The sequence below is a fragment of the Ciconia boyciana genome, chromosome 3 (assembly GCF_034638445.1).
Source record: "Ciconia boyciana chromosome 3, ASM3463844v1, whole genome shotgun sequence".
NCBI classification, from domain to species: domain Eukaryota; kingdom Metazoa; phylum Chordata; class Aves; order Ciconiiformes; family Ciconiidae; genus Ciconia; species Ciconia boyciana.
The window spans coordinates 117,077,868-117,096,758 of NC_132936.1; the positions used below are offsets into that span (position 1 = coordinate 117,077,868).

The window sequence follows — 18,891 nt, forward strand, 5'->3', positions numbered from 1 at the left end:
CCTCTCTGTTTCCCCAACCTCTTACTACTTAGTAACTTCTCAAAAGTCTATCTTTATCTTTAAATACAGACACACTCCAACATACTCTTCCAAAGTACTCTGGGCTAAAAACAGATGTTAATTAAAAATGCTGATAAGAGTCAGTGACACCTGTTGTTTCACATTTATTTTACTCAACCCTGTCTGTTAAATCCTAGCCTTTATTGCATTAATTCGCTTCTGCTTTTCTTCTTTTTCAGCTTTATCCCTCTCACTCTGGTGATCATGTAAACTTAACAGTATGTCTTGAAAGCTGGATTTTATTGAGCAAACGTATCAGCATGTCTACAAACTAAAGACAGCTCTATAACAGAGGCCCAGTATCATCGCTGTGGTTAAGGATGAGTTGCTGCCTCTATAATAAATCCCTATTGTATATGTGTGATATCTCTGCAATTTCAAACTGCAGCAGATGGAAATTTGGTATCAAAGTTAAGATGAACAGGCCCTTTTCCTCCTTGACTTTCCATGAGGTACAGGGCCAATTCTTCCTCATGCCTGACATTGGATAAGATGCATTTTTTTAGTGCTAAGACTTCTCAGAGAAAATATATTAGCTCAATATTTTCTAAAGCTGGCTGCCTAAAGATAAATATCTAATTACAAAGTCATAGTGCAGGGCCAAATTTTGGACACTTGTTGAGTTACAGATCCATTACAGTATATTTACTTTTTCTATCTAGGTTTGTCAATAGCCAATATAATTTCTTCATAATAAAATAATGAAGTGGTAATGTTCATAAAATTCCCACACATAAGAACTCCATTACAGCAAATATAGGCATAGGAGAGCCAGACAAGAAATTCTCTAGAACTTTGATCGTATGAATTTTGGCACATTTTTGAGGGAGCAAATGGAAAACTAATGAGTATTTTATGCTTTTTCTGCACAGCATCATGTACAAGAACATAAAATGTAAGAACGACCATTTGCTCCGACCGAAGGTACATCTAACCTAATACCTTGCCAACAGCTAGATGTCTAGAAAAGAATATAAGAACAGGGCAAGCATGTGGAGATTCTTCCCTAAGTAGTCTCCTAGTCTCCAATAATTTGTGGTTCAGGGATTTGCTGAGCCACAGGTGGTTTCTATGTTGGTATTCCTCAGTGAATTTATCTTCCGTGAACCTTGCCTTTCAACTCATATACAATTTTATCATCCACAACATCCTGTGGTAAGGAGCTTCATATTTTAATTATATGTTATGTTAAAGAATCACTATATTTTGAAACTGCCACATGTTAGCTTCACTTGATGATCCCTAGTTCTGGTATTAGAAGAAGCAGTGAGCAGTCATTTACTGTGCTCTTTCTCCCTAACACTCACAATTTAATAGATCTCTATCTCAGTTGCCTCCTCTATAGGTTGAGGAGTTCTAGTTTATTTAGTTGTTCCTTTCACTAAAGCTGTTTCATGCCTTTAATCATCCTGGCTGCCCTTCCTAAAGCTTTTTGAGTTCTATTATATCCTTTTACAGATTATGGGACCCCAAAACTACACACAAAATTCAGGTGAACTGAAGTTCACTGTTTTGTTGTCTATTCCTTTTCTAAGAATTCCTGGCATCCAATTTGCTTTTTGTACTTGTGCTGAGCACTGAATTGACTATTTTATAGCTGTAGAGTTATAAAACCAAATTCTTCTTCCAGAATAATGGTGAGCTCAAACTCCATCATTTTACACATGAAGTTAGTAGTCACCCCCCACCGTGTGCTTCACTTTGAATTTATTTACATTTAACTTTATCTTCAATTTTGACGCTATGTCACCGAGTCCTGTGAAGCCCTTTTGCTGTTCTTCACAGCAGGCTGTATCTTCACTAGTCTTAATAACTTAGTATCATTAGCAAATGGGGGCACCTCATTATTTGCTCCTTTGCCAGACTACTTATGAGTATAGATCTGCTATACTTATAATTTCCATTGGTGACCTCCATTGACAGCTGACCATTTACTTACTCTGTTTCTTACCTTTTAATGAATTACTTATCTATGAAAGAGAAGCTTCCCTCTTATCCTGTGGCAGCTTAGTTTCTTTAAGACATTTTGGTGGGAGACCTTCCAAAAAGGTCTTCAGTGATCAAACTTTCATCAGTAGTAGCGGGATATCCATTACTGACATGATGGCTGACATCAAAGAACTCAAGAGTTCTGAGCCATGACTTGCCTTTACAGGAAAACTATGATATAGTTGCCACCACAGAAACATGGTGGGATGACTCGCACAACTGGAGTGTGGCGATGGATGGCTATAAACTCTTCAGAAGGGATAGGCAAGGAAGGAGAGGGGGTGGAGTAGCCCTGTCTGTTAGGGAGTGTTTTGATTGTCTAGAGTTTAATGATGGTGATGATAGGGTTGAATGTCTATGGGTAAGAATCAGGGGGAAGGCCAACAAGGCAGATATCATGGTGGGAGTCTGTTAGAGACCACCCAACCAGGATGATGAGGCAGACGAAATATTCTATAAGCAGCTGGGAGAAGTCTCACAATTGCTAGCCCTTGTTCTCGAGAGCAGACATCTCGAGATGTCTGCTCTCCAGTAGACATCTCGTACCAGATGTCTGCTGGCAATACAATACAGCAGAGAGGAAACAGTCTAGGAGGTTCCTGGAGTGTGTGGCAGATAACTGCCTGACACAGCTGGTGAGGGAGCCAACTAGGGAAGGCAACCTGTTGGACTTGTTGTTTGTGAACAGAGAAGGACTTGTGGGTGATGTGATGGTTGGACACACCGCACAGCGATCACAAAATTATAGAGTTTTCAATTCTTGGAGAAGTAAGGAGGTGGGTCAGCAGAACTGCTACCTTGGACTTCCAGAGGGCAGACTTTGGCCTGTTTAGGAGACTGGTCGACAGAGGCCCCTGGGAGGCAGCCCTAAAGGGCAAAGGAGTCCAGGAAGGCTGGGCATTCTTCAAGGAGGAAGTGCTAAAGGCACAAGAGCAGGCTGTCCCCAGGTGCTGAAAGATAAGCCAGCGGGGAAGAAGACCGGGCTGGCTGAACAGAGAGCTTTGGCTGGAACTCAGGAAAAAAAGAGAGTTTATGACCTTTGGAAGAAGGGGCAGGCAACTCAGGAGGACTACAAAGATGTTGTGAGGTTATGCAGGGAGAAAATTAGAAGGGCCAAAACCCAACTAGAACTTAATCTGGCTACTGCCATAAAAGACAATAAAAAATGTTTCTATAAATACATTAACAACAAAAAGAGGGCTAAGGAGAATCTCCATGCTTTATTGGATGTGGGGGGAAACATAGTGACAAAGGATGAGGAAAAGGCTGAGGTACTTAATGCCTTCTTGCCTCAGTCTTTCATAGTAAGAACAGTTGTTCTCCGAGTACCCAGCCCCCTGAGCTGGAAGACAGGGACGGGGAGCAGAATGAAGCCCCCATAATCCAGGGGGAAATGGTTAGTGACCTGCTACACCACTTACACATTCACAAGTCTATGGAGCCAGATGGGATCCACCCAAGGGTACTGAGAGAGCTGGCAGAAGTGCTCACCAAGCCGCTTTCCATCATTTACCAGCAGTCCTGGTTAACAGGGAAGGTCCCAGTTGACGGGAGGTTAGCAAATGAGACGCCCATCTACAAGAAGGGCCGGAAGGAGAATCCAGGGAACTACAGGCCTGTCAGTCTGACCTCGGTGCCAGGGAAGGTTATGGAGCAGATCATCTTGAGTGCCATCATGCAGCACGTAGAGGATAAGCACGTGATCAAGCCCAGCCAGCATGGGTTTAGGAAAGACAGGTCCTGCTTGACTAACCTGATCTCCTTCTATGACAAGGTGACCTGCTTAGTGGATGAGGGAAAGGCTATGGACGTTGTCTATCTAGACTTTAGTAAAGTCTTTGACACCGTTTCCCACAGCATTCTCCTAGAGAAACTGGCTGCTCATGGCTTGGACGGGCATATGCTTTACTGGGTAAAAAACTGGCTGGATGGCCGGGCCCAAAGAGTGGTGGTAAATGGAGTTCAATCCAGTTGGCGGCTGGTCACAAGTGGTGTTCCCCAGGGCTCTGTGTTGGGGCCAGTTCTGTTTAATGTCTTTATCAATGATCTGGACAAGGGGATCAAGTGCAACCTCAGTAAGTTTGCAGACGACACCAAGTTGTGCGGGAGTGTTGATCTGCTTGAGGGGAGGAAGGCTCTGCAGAGGGATCTGGACAGGCTGGATCAATGGGCTGAGGCCAATTGCATGAGGTTCAACAAGGCTAAGCACAAGGTCCTGCACTTGGGTCACAACAACCCCATGCAACGCTACAGGCTTGGGGAAGAGTGGCTGGAAAGCTGCCCAGCAGAGAAGGACCTAGGAGTGCTGGTCGACAACCGCCTGAATATGAGCGAGCAGTGTGCTCAGGTGGCCAAGAAGGCCAATGGCATCCTGGCTTATATCAGAAATAGTGTGGCCAGCAGGACCAGAGAAGTGATCGTCCCCCTGTACTTGGCACTGGTGAGGCCGCACCTCGAATACTGTGTTCAGTTTTGGGCCCCTCACTACAAGACAGACATTGAGGTGCTGGAGCGTGTCCAGAGAAAGGCAACGAAGCTGGTGAAGGGTCTAGAGCACAAGTCCTATGAGGAGCGGCTGAGGGAACTGGGGTTGTTTAGCCTGGAAAAAAGGAGGCTGAGGGGAGACCTTATTGCTCTCTACAACTACCTGAAAGGAGGTTGTAGAGAGGTGGGGCTTGGTCTCTTCTCCCAAGTAACCAGTGATAGGACAAGAGGAAATGGCCTCAAGTTGCACTAGGGGAGGTTTAGATTGGATATTAGGAAAAATTTTTTCACTGAAAGGGTTGTCAAGCATTAGATCAGGCTGCCCAGGGAAGTGGTTGAGTCACCATCCCTGGAAGTATTTAAAAGACGTTTGGATGAGGTGCTTAGGGACATGGTTTAGTGGTGGACTTGGCAGTGCTAGGTTAACAGTTGGACTTGATGATCTTAAAGGTCTTTTCCAACCTAAACGATTCTATGATTCTAAATCCTGCTGACTGTCCCCCAATACAACGTATTTGTATGTTCACAATTTTTATAATATAGTTTCTACTAATTTCACTGGTATGCAGATGGGCTTACAGGGCTATAGTTCTTCCACGTCTGTCCAGACTGTGTTTTGAAAACTGACATCATATTTTCCATGTTCCTGTCCTCAGGTGCTAAGGTCATTCTAAATAAGAGGCTATACACCACAGTGTGTATTTCAGCTATTTTATGCTTGACTACCTTTAGAAATTCTAGATGAATTTTACTTAGTGCTGGTCATATATTACTGTTTATCTATCTATAGTATAACCTGTTTTACTGATACTTCAACACTTATCAGTGTATACTAAGAAACATCCCCATCCTCTCCCATCCTGGCCAACTGGTCAAAAGGGGATTTTTAAAGAGAACTGCATGCCTGTCTGCTTTTTGTGTCGTTCTGTAAACATTTCTTCATATATTTTTGCTAGTCTTTGTGCCTCTCTCCTTCTATTACAGAAACTACATCTGAGCATCTAAGATCTTTCTGTTAACTGGCCAGTAATAATGTGATACAGGAGCTAGACATTTACAGTGCAAATCATTCCCTTTATCTTCAAACAGCTCACCTTTACATGGCTAATTTAAGCTAATCAGGTAGGTTCCCTTTATAGTTAATTGATAGGGCTAGGCACTGACGTTTGATTCTTCATGCTTATCTTAGACATCTCCCTTCAATGGGATTACTCATCCTTTGGGTGCCCATGCCTTTATACTAACTACAGAGGAAGCCCAGATGAGAGTGTAGGATGTCTAAATTCTACATTATTAAGTCAGTAGAGGTGAGGTGCACCCCCAAGACACTACATCCAGTTATTGGACAATTGACTATCTACATTTTACTTATGGTATTCTTTCCTTAGCAGGCTCTTCAGTTCTGAAGAACCATAAAAGGGAGCTCTGCATCTGAAGATAGGAAGCCTAGGGCTGCCTGACTGTTCAATTAGCTCTTCCTGGAGGGTACTGGATGGAAGTGGGAGAAAAGTCAGAAAAACAAAGCTCTTTAGGGAGGAAAACAAACAATTTTTTGCATACAACAAATGGATTACAGATTGCCAAGCCATATTCTGTTTCTGATCTGATGAGCTGAGCTCAAGACAGAATATTGACAGATGTTCCATATACAGAAAAATTAAGTGTAATGGTGGGGCCCAGGAAGACTCTGAAGATGAATGGAGAAAAAGTATCTTGGTAAAGAGGTGAGACATGAATCAATCTGGAAAGAATGCAAGGAAAAAAAAAAGGTCTTAAATTCAGGTTCTTGGTCAGGACCTGAAGAAGAGCTTTTTGAGTGTTACTCCAGAAGGAGATACCATTAGTGACTAGGTAGAGTTGATGGGGAGGGAGTAACTGATGACCTGCAAAGGAAAGCTGAGGCTTACTTACTGCAGCTGCTCAAGGGTGGACATGTGTTGTTAAGAACTTATTCTTGAGTTTTTGTCCATTAATATGGCATATTTGCATTGTTTCTGCACTTGATGTATGCCCAAAGCCCCTTAGATTTCAGGGGAATTGCACAGCAGGAAAAAGCCACTTTATGAGGGCAGATTATCAGTTACACAACACAACACAACAATGGTCTCTATGTGGGCTCAGCTTCTAAAAGTAGCAATATCAAAGTCAGATTAACCAGCATGTGGGAATAGTCTTGGCACAAAGAACATTAGTCCAGCATTGCTATTCTCTGTTCCTTTTTCCTAGTGCAGTCCCATGGGTGGGGACGTAGCAGAGAACTGGAGGACTTATGGCACTCTGGGCCACCAAACAGCCATCTATTGGTGGCTGTGGGAAATGGCTCCATATTAGAGTAGCTCTGGGACTGCTCTAAGTGTGTGGGAGGGGCCATTTTTTCCATGCTCCAAGCAATGTCTCCCATTAGGTTCAGCAGAAAATCTTGCCCAAATCTTTGACAGAGATTTCCTGTGGTTTATCTTCATGGGATTTTATTCTCAAGCAATTATGTCATGTCATTTGTTCCCCATCCTCCCTCCCCGCTTCCCCCCCAATATTTTGCTCAGTATTTCTTACATTGTAATCACACTAGAGAATTAAATCCTGGAGCCATTCCTGTGGCATCAAAGCATCTGACTGAAATTGAAAACTGTTGTGGAGCTGGTTTAAGAAAAAAAATCATTAGCAACATAGGACTGAAGCAAAGACATTCTAAACTTTTCTTGAGGTATTTAACCTCTTTAACTGCAAATATAATCTAGTTCCATTAAATAGGTGCCTTTATTTCTTGTTTCTAAAACAGGTCAAGAAGCATGACCAGGGGAATCTTTTCATGTGCAGTTCCATCATAGCAATTGAAATTCTCATTTATCAGTGCCGTGGTAATATTAAAACCTTTGGTTTTGATCGTTTTCACAAGATGACAAAAAATGACTCTTCAAAGTCCTCTCCAGAAGGTGCTACTTTAGTCAGAATGCTGCTACTGAACTTACTCCCATAGAGATGAATTGTGTTCATGTGGCCACCATAGAGAACCTGACTGACATCAGCGGTCATTTTATCTGAAGGCATAATTTAATGCCTAATAGGTTACCTTATGAATATAAAAGACCTTCTTAGTCCTGAACCATGTCATCATTAATGTTTATACATATTTTGTGACACACTATGTACCAAATATAATTATAGATTCTACTTTTAGGGTGCTCTTAAAAAGGATCATAAAAGCTCTTTGCTCACTCTGTCCCTCAGTTCCATACAGTTGGCAGCAGATGGGATTGGGAACTATTCCTATGGAGTTGAGGCATTTTTTCACCTTTGATTTAGGGTCCTATTTAGGATGGAATACTCACAGTGAATATCTACTTTGCACATTGCAGTGTAGTGATACGGGAACCTGCTTACCAAGGGGTAGTTAGTACTGCATAAGTGATGTACCTGCAGGGAGAAAGAGCTTTATTTTAGCTTTTCAAAGGCTGTCTTGGACTTAAGTGATAACTGACTGTGTCAAGGCATCATGTCAGGTAGTATAGCAGTACACTTCAGAACTCTTGAATAGTGAAGTGATTCATAAAAATCAGTACAGGCTGGAAGCAGATCTCCCCTGATCCTAATGACCACCTACTTTCTCATCTCCTTCATAAGTGTTTATTTACAAAGGAGCTCTATCAAGTTCTGTGTTAAAGTCATACCACTTTACGAATGTTCTGCCCAACATGTAGCTAAATTCTTCTTTGCATTTAACCAGTGGCATCCTACATTGAACACTGGGAAGAGTACACAACACTTCTGAGAAGATTTGCGAAGGAGTAAAAACAGTAACAGTAAAAACACGGTGGAGGTTTTCATTTTTTGATTCAGACAAAGGAGAATCTTTCATGAATCCATCCAAAATTCTACCAGTGAATGGGATCAGAGCTGCACTTTGCTCTTGAAAGAAGCAAATGCACTATTTTGTTATTTACAACAGAGCTTTGCTTTGTAGGGAAACATATTTGTACTATGGGGAAAAAAACCAATGACATTCTCTTAATGGAATTATCAGATGGAAAGGTCCAAATGGTTTTGAATCTTAATATTTTTCCATGTAAAAAAAAAGCAACTTAAACTGCATATTCACAAACACAAGAACAAAAGTACAAAGGAGGAAAGGCCACAGCAGAAACACAGAGCTGTGTCTGCATTCTAATTCTACAACTCCTGAGCTGCATTTCAGACTTTACTTTCCAGCCCAGCCTTTACCTCCAGCTCATGCTACATTACTTTCTCGCTGTCTCTCTCAGAGAGACAGAAAAATTTGAACAAAACAGGGCAGGCGTGTGTTTGTGCCTGTGTGTGAAACAAACGAGATAATTTCATGCATTAGAAAATATGACAAGTACAATTTACGAATGCTTGATCAGAGTGAAGCAAAGCCATGAGTCAGCGATGCCATAGTAAACGAGTGAAAAACTATTCCATCCCATTCCATGTTCTGTACACGGCTAGATGAGGCTGTTATACAGAGGCAGGAGGTTGTGCAGCCACTCCCCCATTACACAAATACACTTAGTAGGCAGTGCTCAACAAAAGGGTGGCGGCAAGAAGGTTACAGCTCCCCAAGGCTTCCTAATAAATCCACCTCTGCTCAACATTTTACATAATGATATAATGCATTATATTATTATAAGCAGTGACATCATAATAAAATACTGGAGTGCTACTCAAGTGGCAAAGAACACCTAAGATACATTTCTATACTGGTAATTCAGTTCCTGTATTTTTTAATTATAGATAAGAATTTAAAGTGAAAATAATTACTCATTCCATAAATACTGGTGTAATGGTTCCCTGGCATATAATTAAGAGGCCTTTAATTTTAATTTTGTATACCGAATGCCTGTTTTTGGAGGTATTCCATATTCTATATTCAGGGCCTATACCTGCAAAGCTCTAAGCTTCTATTTTTGTGGAAGCTGAAGATGCTGCACGGTTTGCAAATTTAAGAACTTAGCTTTTATAACAATGGATACAAATAACATGGCTGCATCAAATATGTTTTCCTTCCTTCTAATTGCAATCCATTTCAATCGTGCTGTCAGTGCTTGGCCCATCTCAGGTTGCAGCACCATTTTCTAACCCATACTTGCAATACAGCCAGTAATGACGGAGCATCTTCTTTCTAAAGTGCCTGATACCTAAAAGAGGGAACCTACCATCACAGCATTCAGCATTTTCTAGAAACTGAGCTCTTTGATGGTAGAAAAATAGTTAGCCTATAATCTCACTGATAATGTGAAAATGGATGTCTCCAGTTATTTGCAACTGGATATACAACCTTTCAGCCTACAATAAAGATTAAAATCATTGGCACATGATTATTACTAGGTGAGGATAGCCTTTCTGAAAAGGTAACTGTATTTCTCAATTCTAGTAAATCCAGACACTCACATCTTAAAAAGTACAACAATAACTGGCACCTTTTTGGCAGACTCAGCAGGCAGGTCAAAGATTGTCTCAGCATGTAGAATGAATTAATATTTCTCTCCCAAGAGTGGGTCCTTCTAGAAAAGGCTTAAGGCAGATTGGTGGGGCATTCAAAGGAAAGCTGGAGAGGGGGGTGAAAACTTTTGTTTATATGAACGTTTTTCTGATTTAGATCTAGAAACATTTAAGTATTTTAATGTTTTAATCTTGTATGAAAGACTTCACCCTTCCCTGTCCATCCCTTATGTGTCTGGTCTCCTCTATAGCCCACCACACACATCCTAAACTGTCTTCCCCCATTTCGCTCTGTACTCCCACTCCGCCCTTTTGCAGGACTCTCTATGTCCCCATCCCTGCCTTTAGTTCTTTGTTCCCAATTCCTTGTCTTCTACTCATGCTCCTAACTCACTTTCCTCACTCTTCCTACTCCACTTCTGAGTTTCTCCCTATGCATTTTAGCTCCTTATCCTCTAGTTTTAATTTCTGTGCATCTGCTGCTTGCTTCCTCTGAAGTCCAAAGGAACTGTGGAAGGCTCTACTCTATTCTAAGAAATATTTTTTGAATAACAGCCGTACTTATAGTGCACGTAATTTAGGAAGCATTATGTTTCCTCCACTTCTTGCTGCAACAGGGTACAAAGTGATTGCTTTGTCTCCTCATGCTCACAAGGGAGTAACAAATGTCCCCTACTGCTGCATCAAGTTGGCATTGACAGTTTACAGTGCATCTGCATTCAAGCCTTCTTGTTTGGTCATGCAGACACATATGCGGTAACACAAATTCACTCTGAAGAGATTCATTAACTATTTGTAACTAGCCTGCAAGTATTTAGTGCTAAATGAATAAGAGTAAAAAAGTGAGTAAATCAAATAACAAAGGTTGAGACAGAGAGCATATAACTGACTTAAAATGTAGCCATCCTGACACCCAGATATAATTGCTGTCTCTGACAAACAGGTATTGGGAGGACTACTCCATTTTCAGTGTCCTCATGGGCACAATATGGTGACCTGAAAAGGCAAGAGCATAATTCTCTCCTCACTTTTCTTCCTGTTCTGAATCTACAGTTGTAAATGGAGGCTGGCAGAAGTGGCTTGCCTTGCTGGCTCCTCACAGATGGATGTAATAGCAGTGGCTGCAACTTTCACATGCCTGAAAGAATTAGTGAGCATTGTGCCTCCCTATTATTCTCCTAGACATTGTATCGCACCTAGATGGCATTCTCTCACCCAGAACCATGGTTTACCATTCCTCCAACAAATCTGGAGTACTCTCTGCTTAGCCTACATTCAAATCATTCTAGTCACTTAAGAAAACATCTAAAAGGAAATAAACACCAATTAAGCCACAGACACTTTAATACAATAAAGATCAGCTCTGGCCATAATTTCCTTGCTTTCTATCAGACAAATCTCCCATTTTTGAACATTTCATTTTGTACTTAGATTATGTCTTCTCAGATAAGCTTTAAGCACTACCATCTGTTCTGCAGCAATCACATGATCCTATCACTTTGATTCAGTTGAATACAAATCCCTTTGACAATAGGGAAACAGCAAAATAACACACATTTGTTCCAAAAACTGCCCCAACAGTAGATTGCTCAAGGGCTGCTTTATAGTGGAGGTAGAAGACATGGGGAGACCCTCCTACACACCTCCTGTCTGTGCCCCACACTGTCCAGGCAGCATTCTGACACTGAAGCTTCTTGTTTGCTAGGGGGATTGAGTCAGTGTTTCAGCTGTGTTCAGCAGCCCCAAGGGCTGAAAGCTGAGCCAGGGCCCCATGCCTCTGCATGCCTGCTAGCATTTGGAAGCAAATCCTGAGTCAGAGGGAATACACCTTTCTCTTGCAGATTTAAGAGCACTATGGTTACTCCTCTCAGCAATCTCTGAGGCATTCTTTCTGCATCTGTCCTCTGCTGGCAACTGGCCCACAGCCACTACAGTTGGCCATTGCAGCAACAGATCTTCCCTGCTGATTTCTAGGAGAAAGGCAAAAGCAGAGTTTGTACCCACTATTGTGGCCACATCTATTAAGAAAAGTTCAGTGAAAGGCTGGTGCATATTATGCAGATATTTGGAGCATTCTTCTACTTAGAATAATTTCCCCATTGGAATGGACCTGTTTAGCAGAAAGATGATCTTATTCAGATTCAAAATGCAGAAGACAGTATAAAATATTTCTCTTTAAGATATGAAAGAAGCACAAACTGTACTATTAAAGTTAACTTGCGGCTCCTAGCTTTGCATATGCAGACAGTGTATATAATCTGGATGAATCACTGCAAAAAGAGTGCATTGCAAGTCTTCTCACTGTGTCCATCTACAGTCCTCCTCAACAAGGTGTTACAAACATTGTATCATTCAGAAGGTAATTTCTCCTTATTTTCACTCACTGGATAATTCTCAGAGGGAATGTTTCAGCTGTATTTGTTGTTGAACACGTGAACAGGTTAAACTGTTGTATATTGATATTAATAACTGATTGAAATTTAGGATATTAATTTATTATGAAGGAAAAATATAGCAATAAACCAATGTACTACAAATTCTAGCTGAATTTGGTATTATGACTCTTCTAATGTCAGATAATTTACAGACAAATGCAACATTTTCTTTTCTCCTCGTATTTTAATGGCACTGAAAATTCACGGAAAATTACTGGAATATGAAGTTCTGTATGAGAACTTTGAGTATGAGAATAACAAAATGCTCAGAGTTCAATGGTGCAAAGACAAAAAAGTCTTGGACCATGCACCATTCATTTGCATTTTAGCATCTATTTAAACTCGGTGTTTTCTCCAAGTTTGTAAGCTGTTTCAACACTTAATCTGCAAGGAGTTGGTGAATATAAATCTCGCAGAAGCATGCTAACTTTTTTCTATCAAGCTAAAAGGGAAAGGGTAATTCATTTTAAGTGTATTGATGTTAGAAGAGCTTTGAATAGCATTTTATCGGCAATACTGTACTTTAAAGGAACGAAGCGCAAGTTAAACAAACAGTAACAAAGAATGCATTTTTTTCAGGGGTGGTCCTCTTGGAAAATGTTAACCACATTAAAGTAGGTAGTTATTGAAATATGCAATTAATTTTAAGTTGATAGAAGTTGAAACTGTCATTCACCTGAGCAGGTGGTGGAAGAACCTTCTTGCGTATCTGCTGATTGGGTCCCTGTACTCCAGCACAGTTGTATCCAAGAGGGGTCTTGTTGGAGCATAAAAGGTTCCAAGGCTTGCCTCAAGCTGTGCTGTGGAGTTCAAACACAGCAGCAATGAAACAAGTGAAACTGTTTCAATTACAACAGGTTGCTCATGTTTGCAGTCAGTCAAATTCCTCAAACACTGATGAAATGTGATGTTGTAGGACAGATGAAATTAAAATATGACAGACTGTACAAACACAAATGTGCATATAAACTTTCACTTTGAGGCAGAGTTGACAATGACTTTGAGCAACAAAAGCTGTCAAAAGGATGAAGAAGTCCATAACGCATCAAGTTCTCACCAGCAGCGTACAATTAAAAGTGACTCATAAGAGTAATACAGTTTGAACAAGTTTGTCCAGTAGAGATCAACTCTCAATTAGCTCGAATCGTCTTTGTTCTCTTAGGCAAACAACAAGGAAGTTCAGTTTTTCAGGGATTATTGTGTTACGTCAGCAGGTGACAGAACCCTTCCTGTGATGGCCTTGAGGTCTAAAGGAACCTCCTTCAGCCAACAGTTCTTTAAAAACTTTAAATAAAAGGGTCTAGAAACCCTAAGGGTTTGACTCTCCTACAGCTTGTAGTGGTGGGAAACAGGATAACTTCCCTTGTAATCAATAAAATAAAGCCCTTTTGTTATAGAAGTTCTCTCCACTTTAAATACTTTCTGACTGCTATACTCCACAGCTGGAGCTCTTAGGCATTTTTCTACATTTTTTTAATACAAAATTATAAATAATACAATAAAATACACTATAAGTTTGTGTCCCACAAGCTTAGCTGAAATATTTGTTATGTGACTTCTGCTTGAGAGTTAACATGTAGTACAAGTCCTTATAGGCAGAACAGGGAGAATTTGCTATATATTTGCTATATTGGTTCTCCTTTCAGAGTGAATGTGCAAACTGCTACTGCTAATCAGAATTTTGTATGGGCTTTAAAAGCAAAATATAACCTATTGTCTCATTAGGCAGACAAAATCTCATTGATTTGCTGTTATTAACATTTGTTTGAACTAGCCATTTCTGTATTTAGTGATAATGGTTCTTTATTTCCAAGCACAGTTACATTTTATTTCATTAGGCTTCATAGCACTAAATGTGCTAATAGTACTGTGTTAGGAACACAGGCAAACTGTTAGTAAATTAGGTTTTATGTTATCTTAAATCTAGACAGTAAGATAAGTTGAACTTTAAAGGTATCTTCTTTCAAAGCAGCAGTCAATTTAGATTATAATTGAATACAGCAGTACCTTTGCAAAAACAAGCCATACTCTCTTGCCATTGCTGTTTTCTTGACAGCATGTTTTGTACTTCTGAAATATTTCAACGTACATGGAATACAAGTAACTACTAGCACAGTTATAGATTCATTAGATGGCCCAGCTTGATGTTGAAGGCAGAATAAAGATCTCAAAGATAACTGCCCCATCGCTATACATAAAAGGCCCCACTGGGTTTTGCTAATAAAAAAGAAAACAAATTACCATGCCAAATTTGTTAGATTCATATAGAATAACTCCTGGACAGAATGAAATTCCATCTGCTGTAAACAGTGTTAGGGAGCTGCATGGGGGGAAACACACAGACATCTATTTATAATGTGCATATTTTTACAAGAGTTTGAAAACCAGCCCTTTTCACGGGTCCTTTTAAAAGCATGTTTTATTTAGAACCAATACGCTGTATTTGCAATGCAGATATTTTTTTAATCAGATCCCCCAAAATGGATAGCTGATGGCTTGGCAGCAAGGTAGGATGCCTTGGAGTTCTTCTATCATCAAACACACCAGAATCCTAAGTATTCTTTCCTTTCACAAAAGATCCCTGGTCCCCAGCTGGCTGCCTGCTATACTGCAGGATAACACCTTCACTAAATCAAGGCACTTCAAATCTTGAAGTCTATTGAGTTTCAAGATAGACAGCAAATCAAGAGGAAGGCATCACACCAGGCTTCAGCAGAGACGAGGCTGAACCTAAAATTCATCATTTCTTGTGAGGGAACCCAGCTACTACTGCAGGGGGCCAGAAGATTACAATGAGGACAAATGCTATAAGCCTAAAGGAGGCAGCAGAGGATAGTGTATTCAAAGCCTTTGGATCTTGTAATGAAAGAATGACCCTTCAAAAGCACCTTAAAAATCATACTAAAATCTCTTGTCCCCGTTGCAGGAAAACATACCTCCTTAAGTTGGTGCTGTCTCAGTTTGAATATATAACAAACATTTGAATCCTATATTAACTAACATTAGTCTGTAACATAAGCTAAATTTATGTAATGTAATAAAGTTACAGCACATATAAGATAGTGCTATATATATTAAGTCATGCCTATCCCATATATATATATTAAAATATGCATTATTTTAGTATCACTAGTGATACAAATGAACTAAAATGCAATCAACACATTGATCCAGATTTTATTGAAATGACTCGTCTACATATGACATTTGATTACGGAGTACCATAATCTGACTGACTGTCTGGATTCTCACTGTTGTCTTCTTTATAAAGTCAATAAATATATTGTCATAATTCACATGAATTACAAAGACACCACAAAAATACATTAAAAAGACAATCAGTCCCTTACCTTCTCTGTCTGGTGTAAGCTTTTGTTTAAGAAGGTGATTGACAATGGCACTCAAGCATATGTAACACTGAAGACCCATTGTGTTCCAGTTCATGGTGTTCAGGACATTAATTGCCTCGTGGATCTCATCGTAACGAATGTACTGGTGGATGATTTCCACAAGGCCCAGCTGTCCTCTTGTGATCACACCTTTTACAGGAAATATTAAAATCAAAGATAGTGTTATGAGTATGTAAACCAGTAGCTGACTACCTTTCAGGACAGTTAAAAATAATTGCTGTTGGTTAAATTAGGAAGTTTAAGTTAATGGGCTTCACTACTAAATTTTTATGTGATATAGCTCCTTATTATCTTGGTATATTTAGACTGAGGGTACTTCAGACAGCAGAGAAAAACCATCAGTGAACTTCACACACAGAGATTGAGCGAATGAGGCCAATACCTATTAGTGACAAAATAATGTAATGAAGTTTGTTTTAAACATGGTAGAAAAAGCTTATTCCCAGTTTATCATTATTGTATTGGAGGTAATAAATTTATGTTCCTGCACCTCCTTCCTGTAGGGAAATACTGCTGGACAACATTAAAAAATAGCATTTGTCTCACAGAAACATGCCTATGTATACAAGTTTACAGCAGCTGAAACTTCAAAGCAGCAGTTACTCGATTACTCTCCATATTGCAATTGCTCTAGAACTTACTTCTAGCTTGGCAAAATTCTCTAAGTGAAGCATTTTTTCTGTGAGGGGATATCATGAAAGATATCAACATTTAGGGACCTTTGAATTACAGTTGCACATGAAACCAAGAACATGCTTGCCATAAGGGAAAAAAACAAGCAACACACTGCTCGCTCCACGGGAATATGATTTATCTACAGCACTCTATCTCTGCAAAGTAGAAATTAAAAGACTCTCAAATTTTCTTGACTTGTAGGTCTCAGCTTCTGAACAGAAAAGGTGACTGAAAAGCTGAAGAGATGTTATTTATTGTTATTTATTGTCTCTGACTACCCATACGATCATGTGACATAGGCCACACATGGCATTTTAGCAATTCTTGCTTGCTTTGGGTCACTGTGCTGCAGTATTCTTTATCACTACTGCTCCAGATACTAGAAAGAAACCAGAATAAATTTACTGTTCCCCACTCTTTAAATAAAAACATAATGTTATTTTTTTTATTTTCTCAATTTATATTCTGATGTTGTTTATCAAAACTAATTTTAAGGAAAAAATTCTGATAAGAAAGGGAACAAGCTGAATTTCAATACTGATATTAAAGCCATAGGATGGCTGGGGAAAAAAAGTCTGATAATGGAGAAAAGCAGACCTGATATATAGGAAACATACCTCACAAAACTTTCATAAATGTAGTTGTGAATATTGTTTGTGATGTAAAATAAGAATTGAGAAAAAAAAAGTAGAGGAAAACATCTGACTATAGCTCGAGGACAAGTAACCTGCTGAGAACTTGCATATACAGATCTGACACTTTAGGAAAAAAAGCTTACATATTTATTTTTTGTAACAGAGAAATACTTCGGTTTTGTAGTGTCATTAAAGAAAAGACATGGTTGCCTATTGTATTTCACTTTACATTTGCATGTATTAAAGCCTATGGACATTATACTGTTTAATAGCCATGTTTAACCTGTGTATGTGTGATAATATCTAATTGTTATGGTAGACTTTATTCTTCCTAAATGTTTAGTGTTTTTAAAGCATTACATAAGTTGGGCAATCTTCACATTAATCACTAAGTGAAGACGAAAATACTTATTTGCATGCTAATTAAATATGATACTATATTTAAAATGCCTTTCGAGGCCAGCAATGCTGAACCACTGGCACCAGTACCAAGTCTGGCATTATCTAAGATCTGGGTTGACATCAATGACAAGAAGCCACAATGCTTTTGAAAATGAGTTTGGCATTAGACACCAAAAATATTTGCCATTAATGTTTGAGGGTAAATATAATATGAATCTTTTCCCGAAATAAAGCTGGCTAGACAGCACAATGGAGAATTCACAGAACTTGTCTAAAATCATAATATGTCAGCTGGAAGTTAAAAACATATTTGCCTATTCTCATTGACATAGTTTCTTAACAGACTTTTATGGTAAACAATTCCAAGCCATGAGTTAATTATGGATTTTATTTCAGTCCTGAATGCCTGTCTTGGTTTTGCTGTCATGGACCCCTAAACTTTCCATATAATTTATATTTGCATTATTTCTTAAATAGCAGAGACCTAAAAACTGCTGAGGTTGGGAAGAGGGGCTGACTAATCAACACAGCATTAGCTTGGTAGTGTGGCAAACTGAGAAGAAGAGGCGTAAAGCTGAAAACCAGGATGCAATAGAGAACAGCATATTTTTGCACAGTGGACTACAAAAAGGAAGGGAGGGATGGAGGGAGGGATAGAGAGAGCTTTGCTTTCTCCCTAGAAGAGATTTTACAGTAATTATACAGAATGAATTTTAAAATGTGATAACTTTCAGCTGTAGAGGTCAACATCTTCCCATTTGGATGCTTGACTTCTCCTGGGTGGTGCGCTTGCTTGGGAAAAAGACAGTGACAGCCAACTCACTGCCTAATTGATTTAGGAACGGTGCCCAGGGAGACAGTCCAATTAAGTTTACAAGCTGGCAATTAGCAGGAAAGGCCTCTAAATCCCTGCACTGAGAGCCTGCTTGCCTTCATAAGAACATAAATGTGCTAAAGATAGCAAGAGGAAAGCTGTGCTTTCTGGAAAGCTGTTGTGAGAAAACCCCACAAGGGAGGACTGACGAAAAGCAAGGTAGATGTGGGTAGAGTGCCTTCTGCTTGACAGGTAAGAGGTAATTTAGAGGGGTTTTTTTTTTAACGGCCAACATGCACAAAAACATCAAATAACTGTTATAATTAGTGTTCCCGGGTACTCTGCAACTATTAAACCTGTTATTGAACATAATGCAGCTGAATTATCTCAAAATAAATTATAACTTGTAAACAGTTTTTCAATAGTATTTTTGGATAACAGGAATAATCTAGATCAGCTCTTTTAAAACTATACAACTATAAGCCAATCCAACACTTTTGTTGCTAACATCCTATTATATTAATTTACCT

General features: G+C 39.5%; 1 protein-coding gene across 1 annotated transcript in view; it reads right to left on the reverse strand.

Annotated features, from left to right (window-relative positions):
* Positions 1 to 18,891, reverse strand: part of WDPCP (WD repeat containing planar cell polarity effector) — a 160,333-nt gene that overhangs the window by 56,131 nt on the left and 85,311 nt on the right. Inside the window, exons 12-13 of the mRNA XM_072857743.1 lie at positions 15,776 to 15,964; positions 13,102 to 13,225 (exon numbers count right to left, since the gene is read on the reverse strand). Of these exons, the coding sequence (XP_072713844.1) occupies positions 13,102 to 13,225; positions 15,776 to 15,964 (313 nt within the window). The remainder of the gene's footprint in view (positions 1 to 13,101; positions 13,226 to 15,775; positions 15,965 to 18,891) is intronic.